We start from the raw sequence: 10,948 nt of genomic DNA on the forward strand, positions 1-10,948 counted from the left end.
TCTTGCCATCTGCTTCCACCTGTCCACATCTCACCAATGATCAATTGCAAACCTACCTAGTGGGTCCCACCGCCACCTGCCAATAAAAAATAAAAAATTCCTCAGTCTCTGAACTCGGTGTTTTTTTTTTAAAAAAAAAATTTTAGTTTTTAGTTTTTAAATTATCGCTTTGGTTTTCGTACTCTCTGTTTGTTCTTCTTTTTCTGCCTCTCGTTCATTGCAGAAAGAACAAACCAAAAAAAAAAACAAAAAACAAACACACACACACACACAAACCAGTTAATAAAAAGATTTCAGATTACCGCCATTTTGTTGACCCCATAAAATTTATCTCATTCCTCGTTCATCGACTTTACGACTCATATTTTGAAGCAAATCTTGGCGACATATTTACGCATCCCTCCGTTTCTCTCTTTCTGAGAAACCTTGCCTTTTAGCTTTTTCATTCTCTGTTGAATCTGCGAGTCCTCTTCTTCGTAGGATCTGTGATGCGAATGTTCCCCTGATTTGAGGTTGGTCTCAATTCCTTCACTTTTCTCTATTGATTTGATGTTTGATGTTCTTCCTCTAATTTATTATTATTTTTGCCTTTTTGTTTCTTATTTTGTGGGTTTTGCATACAATTTAATGCATTTTTTTAATTTTTTTTATCAATTAATCAAAAGCTTAGATCTTTGTTGAATGAATTTTGATGGGTTTGTATCATTTCCAATTCTTCATTAGCAGAACTGATCGGGGTTTATATATCCCGCGGATTCAATTGGGTCCGCTATATGCGTGTTTGGTTGAATTGCTGACTTGGGTCTTCAAACCCTGCGGTTTTTATCGAAATTTCTTTGTGGGTTTTCACTGAGGAATGAAGCTCTTACCGAAGCCCGATTCGATTCAAATTCGTGAGGTGTGGAACGATAATTTTGAGGAGGAATTTGCTTTGATACGAAAAATTGTCGATGACTATCCGTATGTTGCTATGGACACCGAGTTTCCTGGCATTGTTCTTCGTCCGGTGGGCAATTTCAAGAACAGCTATGACTACCATTACCAAACCTTGAAGGATAATGTAGATATGCTCAAGCTGATTCAACTGGGTCTCACATTTTCTGATGAGCAAGGGAATTTGCCCACTTGTGGAACTGATAAACACTGCATTTGGCAGTTTAATTTCCGGGAATTCAATCTCAATGAGGATGTTTTTGCCAATGATTCTATTGAGCTTTTGCGCCAAAGTGGCATTGATTTTAAGAAAAACAATGAAAAGGGTATTGATGCGAAGCGGTTTGGCGAGCTCTTAATGTCGTCTGGGATTGTGTTGAATGATACTGTGCATTGGGTCACTTTCCATAGTGGATATGATTTTGGATACTTGCTTAAGCTTTTGACTTGCCAGAACTTGCCCGAGACGCAAGCAGAGTTCTTTAATTTGATCAATATTTACTTTCCGACAATATACGATATCAAGCATCTGATGAAGTTTTGCAATAGCCTTCATGGTGGATTGAACAAGCTCGCAGAATTGTTGGAAGTGGAGAGAGTTGGTATTTGTCATCAGGCAGGTTCTGATAGTTTGCTTACGTCTTGTACGTTCAGAAAATTGAAAGAGAGTTTCTTTAGTGGTTCTTTGGAGAAGTATGCTGGTGTCTTGTATGGTTTAGGTGTTGAGAATGTACTAAATACTCTTTAACGTTGTCTGTGCCTGGTACTTGCATCTTCATGTACACTTTTGCAACAAGTTAATTTATGAATATATAACATATTTTTAATGATAATCCTCTTGTGCACAACTTTGGAACTTCTCATTGCTTGCACTTTTCGTCAATAATTGGATTGGATTGGATTGGATTGGGTTACATTCACGTATAACACTGGTCATGGGAACAGATGTTTCTTTTTTACACATAGACGCATCCATTCAAGACAAACAACTGCTTTTGGTGGACGTATATGTGAATATGTGAAGGTATTTGATGTTTTAGTTTTCTTCAGTTTTCCAATATTTTATGGCTATCTCTTTCGCTTGAGTAATCCTTAACCATTTTCAAGCTAGTGGTTGTTCGGGAAAACTTTCATGGTGAGGTCAGTCCCTTCTACCACAGTTATGGTCTCAATGGTTCAGGCACTTTGGAATGGTTAGGCTGTTTCCTTTTGTTCTTTTTGGTTAATTTATGTTCCTCATTTTGCGTGAAATCTCAGTGGAAGTGTCATTTCGTGGATTATAGTGGTCCACTTTATGTTTAAAAGTAAGTCTTCCTGATAAACTTCCCATTCCTCTACGGTTTGGTCCACCGAAAAGAGGTTGTCTTGCTTAAGGGAATTGATAGGCCTTTTAATTGCCGCTCTTCTATGATTTGAGTGTTGTTGTAGTTCAGTTCATGCTTCCACATTTTTGAAATATGATATTAATTTTTGTTTTGTTTTAAATTTTAATGGTATGAGTTGGTTGTGCAATTAAGGGATAAGAAAAGCTGAGGTTTCCTTACCAAATAATTTTTTTTGCAATGTAGCGGAGACTGAATAAAAAGAACCACTATACTATCCCAAAATATGTAAGTTTGTGCTTAGGTGGAATAGAAGCAGATACAGGTGCTTACTTCGTTATAATTTAGGTCATGTTTAATGTTGTTTTATTGAACTTGTTACTTGTTGCCATTATCCTTCATGTCACTTGGTTATGGGTTGCTTCTTGCACAGTTGTCCCGCCATTGCAGAAGCTTTGATATGCATGTACGTGTGCTTTGTCTCCTTAGATTAATTATTAGTCCCCAGTGCAAATCAACAGTTAGGTATACTTTTCCAAGGCATTACCTTGCGTATATTATAGACTATAATCCCAAGATCTTTGGACACAGCCATAAAATGGCGTTGCCTTTTGTATTGCACTTATTTTCAATTTTAATGTCAGGGACATTTTTCTACTTACTATGATAGTGCGCCACTTTCTCTGTTCGGTATGATTCCGGGTACATGCTAGTTGTTGGCATGCCATAATTTGCTAGTTTGGAATCCAAATTCATGTAAGCTCTTCTGCTGTTTTTCCGGGTCGAGTATGACGCCTCTGATCCCCCACTTCAACAACCCTTGTGGTTAATGTTGTTGCGTCATTCTTTTCCCCTTTCCTGTCTTGGTTTGTTTTTTTTCTCAGTTCTTATCTGTTAGACATATGATCTCAATCTCTCTCTGTCACGTAAGTGAAGATTGTATGGCTTTATTCGTAACCACATTAGCTCATTGACGGGCCAAAGATATTCCAAGTTTGTTTATGTTTCCACTACTACTGCTGTGGTTCTAGTGGTGGATACTTGGTTAGTGAAATACAAACAAAATATGTCCTTTCGTTTGTTTTTGCCTCATGCAATCCTGTTCAGTGCTTTACTTTCTTTTGGTGGTGTGATCTCATACTTCCATAGCTTCATGGACTATTTCACAGCAGAAGCAAAATTAAGTTTTATATCTGAAACCTTGGCTTTCAATGTCTTTATGGCATGAAGTAGCTCTTGGAATCTTGTGATGCTTTTACCTTGGGTTGAACAACTTGTAGAGCTATTAGAACTGGAGGAAGAAGGTATGCATCATTTTCATATCTTATCCATTGAGATGTTGGTTCTTTAGCGTATAAATGTGCATGTTATGTTTTCAATACAAAAGTTAAAAACCAAACCAAAATGCAATGGCTGGTGCTTAATTTTGACGACGCCAAGAAGTTTGTACTGCTGAAAGTGATGATGAATTATGTGGGTGCTTGTTTTGTTTTAAAGTGTGAGGGCGAACAAAATGATCTTTTAAGAAGGGGAACATAAGAAGATTGTTTATACACAACATGTTTATTAGTTCGTGTATTTTCTCCTAGGCTTACTAATCTTGATCTATATCTCTGTGGTGATGATATAGATCTAAGTTACTTTTCATTGTCCTTGGCAAACCCAGTGCCTTAAAGCCTCCATGGTCTCAATAGGAGTTTCAAAGGATGTCTGTGACTCTTTCCAGTAAGTTTCTGCCTCGTTCGCCTACTTATGAAAAATATCTAAAAATAATTAAGCGTTATGTTGTTATTACAACATGTGCACGGGAAGAGTGCTTCCTCTAGAATCATCAGCAAGCGGCTCATCGTCTTTTTTCTTTCCGGGAAAGTAATCAGCTGTATCTGAAGTCTGTTAAAGATGTAATGGATTCTTTTTCTTCTTTTAGCCAAGTGGGAAAGAAAAGATCAGGTGGCTTTGCCCCTGAATTGGAGGCAACCAAACCAGGCATGGTCATATGAAGTGGTGTGATGGCGTGAAAAATACGGTTGAGACAATCGAAAACAGGTTGAGTGAATGACCGCAAAGGACTTGATGATAAGTAAGACTTCCAAATCTCCATTTTCAGCGGCTAGAGCCAGCAATTTGCTTTTGTTTTTGAGCAGTTATGTTTTGTTTTTACAACTTTTCGGAGATTTGCATTACCAGTGTCTAGTTTTGCAAGGGAAGCATGGTTCTGAGAGACTCAAGTTACTTGAAACTTGTGTTAAACAGATTTGGTATATGTATTCAATGTTATCAATCAGTATATTAAAAAGTTCGCACTTATTAGTTGGATTTGTTTAGCGTTATCAGTTAATTGTCCCAATGAAAGAATTCTGGATCTGCTTTGTCATTTCTGCCTGGGTTTCCCTTTTTGTGATAATAAGAGAAGCCGTTATGGGATTATTTTTCTTTTTCGTTTTTGTTTGTTCGTTTTTTCTTTAAAAACAAAAAAATTGGGGACGGAACCCAACATTAGATAAAACCTAGCCATTAATACACAAACCGTTCGGGTCTATAAAGGCCAGCAATATCGTCTAAAACAGAAGGAAGAACCAAGAGGAGAGAGGTCCAGTTTTCTTAACAAAGATCTTTATGGTTAAATTTTTGAACACAACAGAAACAAATGCCTTAACTAACTAAAATGTTAAGAGAGAAAAAAAACAATAAATAAAGATAAAATGGTAAACTGACTGGTTAAATTAAGAAAGAGTATTTTTATCCCCACTTCTCGAATCCTAATCAATAGTTCGTTTTAGCCACAAAAAAAAAAAAAAAGTGGTCAAGAAGCTAGTTAGTATAAAAGTGAAACAACAAATAAAAAGCAGATATGGGTTTAGCCAAGTTGGCTAGAGCAGATGTGCTCTCCACTTTGAAACTGAGTTCAAATCTCCCTTCCTGTAATTAGATAATATCAAAGTAAAATATCGTTTGTATAAACATTTCAATTTTAGTTTTTTATTTTTATTTTTTTAGAAAACTAAGGGCCTGTTTGATAACCATTTCAATTTTAGTTTTTAATTTTCATTTTTTGTGCTAGAGTATAGAAGAAAAAGAGGGAGAATGGAAGTGAGAATGAGAGTGAAGATGGGATTGAGAGGGGAGGAGGGAGAAAGGAGTAACAAAAATGAAAACAAAAACTAAAAACTGAAATCTAATTGAAATTGTTTTCATTTAAAGTTTTTGTTTTCACTTTTGTTACTCTTCTCTCTCCATCCTCTCCTCTCATCATCACTCTCATTCTTATTCTCATTTTCCTCTATACTCTACCACAAACAATTAAAAATAAAAATAAAAATTGAAATAGTTATCAAATGGACCCTAAGGATTTGAACTATGCTAATAATACAGTTAATTTAGGTTTAATCCCTCAGAAAAAAAAAATCGTGGGCAATCAATTTCATGTGTAAGAGCCCATACTAGGAGGGTAATTATGGATTTGGGCCCAATTTCATGTGGCCGGGAACTGGATTGGCCCAAGAAGGGGTTAACAAGATTTAGGGTTTGCCCTAATAAATTCCTCACTTTACTCTGACTGCTCATTTTGCTTCGCTTACGCAGACCTCTCGGTGCATCGGCTACCTCATCTCACCGAATCTTCAAGGTCTCCCTCTTCCTCTTTCTATGTATATGTATCTTGAGATTAAAGATATCTGGAATCTGATTATTGACATATGTTGTTCGTTTTTCGATTTTTCAGCTTGAACGTCAAGAGGAAAAATGGCAGGGTAAGTAAACTCATGTTCTTCAAGAGTAATGACCCTGATATTAGTTTACTTAACATCTCGTTTTGGACCTTTCATGAGCATTGGGTTGCTTCTTGAAGTTTGTGAAGTTGTAGTTTTTGTTCTAATTTTGTATTGTTTAAAAACTGGTTTCTTACTTAAGTAAATGTCGAAGTTGAATTTATTTTCTTGTTACATGGCATATTTATAAATGCGTTATCTGGTATGGACTATCTGTTGTTGATCTAGTTGGGTAGTTGGGGTTGAGTGTTAAAAGCCAGAATATTAGTTGAATTGATAAAATATGTTTCGGCTATGGCTGCAAAAACTTTTAGGTTAGATTTCTATGAGGAGATTATGAACTGTGTAAGTATCTGAATTTAGTGAAGAAATTTTCAGGGTTTTGTTATTTTTCTGAGTTCTGAGGTACCCGGTTGGGGGGGGGGGAAATGCTATTTGTGATTGAATTTTGTTTGACATGAATATTGTTTAATTGTTTGATCATATTGTTATTTTTCAGAGCTAGTTTGAATTATGTGGGAGGAACAGATCTCTGTTCACAATGAGTCTTCAGATATTTAAAATCATTCTGGAAAATTGTTGTTTGATAATAAATGGAGAGACGGTGTTGATGTCTTATATTTATCTGTGCTGGTATCATGGTTCTTTTGTTTCTATGGAATGTAGTCTCATGCTACCAAAAATGGTCCTACCATTTCTGATTCATGGGTTTCAATGTCTCATTTGCAGTGAAGAAGCTGCAGTGTCAACTGAGGCAGCGCCAGCAGCAGCGCCTGCTCCAGCTCCAGCTCTTGGTGAGCCTATGGATGTTACAACTGCTCTGCAGCTTGTGCTGAGAAAATCACTGGCTCATGGCGGTCTTGTTCGAGGTCTTCACGAAGCTGCAAAAGTGATTGAGAAGCATGCTGCCCAGCTCTGTGTGCTGGCAGAGGACTGTGATCAGCAAGACTATGTTAAACTGGTGAAAGCTCTTTGTGCTGACCACAACGTAAACATGCTGACCGTTCCCAGTGCCAAGACCCTAGGAGAGTGGGCTGGTGTAAGTGGTGTTTACTTTTAAACTACTTTTGGCATTTGATTATTTTCTCACTCTACTGTATTTTGGTTGCCTAGTGATTGTCTGTTTTGTGCATTGATTATTTACTTTACTCATACAGCTGTGCAAGATTGATTCTGAGGGAAAGGCTAGGAAGGTCGTTGGTTGTTCTTGTGTGGTTGTGAAGGTACGACTCTTTACCCAATAGAGAAGGAAGTTAAATTTAAAGTAACACACTTTATTTTATTCTGCAACATTGGATGATCTAAATGAGACCATGGTTTTTCTGGTTGTGCAGGATTTTGGGGAGGATCACGAAGGTCTTCATGTTGTTCAGCAGCATGTGAAGGCCCAATAAGTTGACTGGGTCTGAATTTTGTGAGAAATGTTGAAACATCTTTAGGGAGCTTTGTTTGTCTCATGGATTGTTACTTTATTTGACTGTTTACTAGTTTACTGTTTACCATGGTTTTCAATTTTGTTTCAAATTGTTGTTTCTAGTATATGCTACATTTTGATAATTGTTTTCTATGAAAAAGTTTCATCCAATATAACGCAGGTTCATAAATTATTTTAGAATACGCGGGAGAAACGGGAAGCATGGCCATTTATGCATCTTCTGCAAATTATGTTAAAAGCTCCTTTAGGGGATGTTAGAGGATGGTAAATTGTATGTGAATTGCTAATGTAAACCTGAGGTTGAAATGTGCCTCATTGATGGCACAATTGTCTGCCATTGTCGATTGTGTTAGAAGTTAGAAAGCCTTCACTGCATATTTAAAACGACCTATATAGGGCTCTAGGATTTTTCACCATCTGATTTCATGTTTGCCTTTTATCTCTCTTTATCCCTCTTTTTCTGTTTGGGTTGATTGCATAAATACCTCAAACTATAGAGTACATTTCAAGAGAATACATCAACTTTTGTTGGTCTTACAAACTATTACCATAACTTAAACAAAATTCATATTGCCTCTTCGTCAACAAGTCTATTACGGCCATTTGAAAGGAGTGATTCCAAATCAATTAGATGACGCTGTAAGCTTATATGTATGCCAAGATTCAATTTCGAAATAAATGAAGAAAACAAATGAATTTCAAATGATCTTGTATGCAGTAATTCTGAATTCATTTCAATTGTATTACATCTAGGTATTTTAAATACATTCAATTTTATCCCTTTATTATTATTTTTTATTATTATCGTCTTTCTCTATAATAAAAAATATATATATATATATATTTATGCATATCTTTTGTGTTTTGGCTTATTTTAAATGCATACAATCTAATTGTTTTTTTAATAACAAATTTAGTTTTGTTGTCAAATCAAATAATTTCTTTCAAGTACATCCAAATGATAATATAGTTTGGCCACCACTTAGTTTCAGAGAAATACTTGTGTGAAATGGGGATAACATTATTTTGCTATCTCTGGCAATCACGGCATACAATACATGATAACTTTTCCACTTGACATACATTGATTGGTTGTGGGTTATCCCCATTTCACACATGTTTTTCTGCTCCAAAAGTGGAGGCTCCTCTTATATTCCCTATATAATGGCCCTCACCCTTTCGTTGTAAACTCTCTCAAATGGCCAAATCTCTCTATTTAAAATGTAATTGACATTAAGGAGAAATACAAACAAACCCTTGACGAAGTTTGACACTTCTTTCAATGGAGTTGGGTGACACTTCTTCCAATCCATAAGTTTGTTGTTGATCAATTTTTAAATCAATAATAGTAACTCAGAATATTCTCTTGCTCCCATTTTAGTAATTTCGTTTCATACCTTTTGTTCTTCTACCAACCATGGACTTCAAACCCAAAAAAAAAAAAACTTTATGGTGTAGTCAGAAGAAATCCTAACGGACATTTTGGAAAAAGCCAAAGATAAGAGAAATATTTTAAAAGAAGCCAAAATATTTTGTATTTGGGCAAGAATGCCCTTATTTATTTTTGGATTGCTTAAGGAATCCTTTTGCTTCTTGTTAGCCGTATGGAACCAAAATGTTTCTTCTTTTCAACTAATGCCGTATGGAGCCAAAATATTCTGCATCTGCTGGGATGATCCTTCACGTGAAAAGATGAGGAGTCCATTATACTTCCATCATGTTGTCTATATTGTGTAGCTCTTCTTCTCCTAAGCTATTCCAGTATGAGTTGTCCTTGTCTTTTGCTTCAATTTGTGTTGCTATCTGGCTATATATCTCATCAAAGACTTTTGCTCTTGTTGTGCTTATCCTGAATTCATATGTCATCTGGTCTCCTGGATGTAGACTTTGAATAAATCTTGATAAAATTGGATTGGTGCATGAGGTTCAGACGATCATCATTGAACAATTGTTGCTCCTCTATTATTGCTCCTCTATATTTTTGAATGTCTTGCTTGGTAGGAATCCCTGTTTTCGTTGATTCTGTCGACTAGGCAGTTCATTATGAGAAATAATAATACTATGTTGTGCTCTGTCTGGGTAAATACTATCCTCAAACCATTCTGGGGGTATGCTGGTGAAATCTAATTTTATGCTTTTCCATATAGGAATATAGAAACTTATGACTTCTTTTAATTTTGCTGAAAACGAATCTAAATGATCACTATTTTCAATATAAAGTTGACCTAAATAACCATATTTTGCTAAAAATGCAGGAGTAACTGTGATAGTTTTTTGTTTATGCTCTAAATGCAGTTCTCTATATTCAACCATGTTAATACTACTAGTATAATGAGAACAGCTTTTGGTAATAATTAAATTGAAAAGAAAAGCCTGAATGTATAGTTGAAGAGATGTATTTTGCTCTTACTCTAATCTAATCATATGACTCTTAACATCTTGCGGTAAAAATCTATACCTTTATCTAGATAGAGTTTGAAGAAATATGGATTTGTAGTTTTTTGCTCAAGGGAAAATTCTTTATTATGCTCAAGTAAGTTGAGCTCATTAGCATCCTTTTCTTGTAAAACCATACTTAAATTTTGACATTTTAAATTAATGATTCTAAAAATTTTTACTATTGTATTGTACTCATTCTTTTGCTCTTCATGTTTTTCCTGCGAAAAGAGAAAGTTGTTGTTTTGTTATTTTATAATCATAATTATGTGCTAAGAGCAACTCCACCCATTTGCCTTTAGCCATGGCAAGGGGGGAGCTAGGGCAGCCACTATTCACGTGAATAGTGGTTGCCCTTGCAAATAGTATTTTGTGTTTCCACTCATTGCCATGACTAAGGACAATTACTATTTATTTTTTTGTTTTTTTCACAAATTTTTTAATGAAAATAATTAATTTGGATAATATTTTCGGATAAGATTTCTGGGTTCCTACGTGTCAAGACTATTCATAATCGAATAAAATTTCCGGATAAGATTTTTGGGTTCAAATTTCGGATGAATTTCAAAATTCAAAATTCAGATAAATTTGGGTTCAAATTTTGGATGAATTTCAAATTTCAGATAAGATTTTCATCCAATCAAATCAAGCCACGTGGCATGTCTATCTTGCCAAAATTTTCTATAAAACCAGAAGCTCAGCTCATACCTCTCACACCACATCTTTCTATATTTTCATTTCTCATAGTTTAGAATTCATACTCCATTCATTCTTAATGGAAGATTTTAGGAGATGATTGGAGAGGCAAAAGCGAGAAACAAATGAGAGAAACCGTAGAGCAGATGAAATCAATGAGTTGCAGAGACAAGTCGATGAACAAGTTGTCATAGCAGTGGCTTTGCAAGATGAAGAGAACCAAGGTCGCCGCCGTGGTTCACAAGTCGGCCGCCGCCGGAATGTGGACAGACATAGGCATTCTCGGGGTAAGAATCTTTTGGAACATTATTTTATTCCAACTTCTTTGTACTCTGATGTTGATTTTCGAAGGCGATTTA

General features: G+C 35.6%; 2 protein-coding genes across 3 annotated transcripts; both read left to right on the plus strand.

Moving 5' to 3' along the window:
* On the plus strand, positions 26–1,766 carry LOC18781664 (probable CCR4-associated factor 1 homolog 6). Of its 2 annotated transcripts, none has more exons than XM_020560528.1 (2): positions 26–512; positions 724–1,766. In XM_020560528.1, exon 2 carries the CDS (start codon positions 857–859, stop codon positions 1,679–1,681), a length of 825 nt encoding a protein of 274 aa, XP_020416117.1. In that variant the 5' UTR covers positions 26–512; positions 724–856; the 3' UTR covers positions 1,682–1,766. The 2 variants fall into 2 exon arrangements, with proteins under 2 accessions (XP_020416117.1, XP_007215794.1); XM_007215732.2 differs by having other exon boundaries at positions 727–1,766.
* LOC18782457 (40S ribosomal protein S12) lies at positions 5,792–7,634 on the plus strand. The gene is made up of 5 exons (XM_007215054.2): positions 5,792–5,880; positions 5,977–6,004; positions 6,752–7,061; positions 7,180–7,245; positions 7,357–7,634. The coding sequence occupies exons 2-5, from the start codon at positions 5,997–5,999 to the stop codon at positions 7,414–7,416; spliced, it is 444 nt and encodes a 147-aa protein (XP_007215116.1). The 5' UTR covers positions 5,792–5,880; positions 5,977–5,996; the 3' UTR covers positions 7,417–7,634.

The sequence above is a fragment of the Prunus persica genome, chromosome G3, assembly GCF_000346465.2.
Source record: "Prunus persica cultivar Lovell chromosome G3, Prunus_persica_NCBIv2, whole genome shotgun sequence".
NCBI classification, from domain to species: domain Eukaryota; kingdom Viridiplantae; phylum Streptophyta; class Magnoliopsida; order Rosales; family Rosaceae; genus Prunus; species Prunus persica.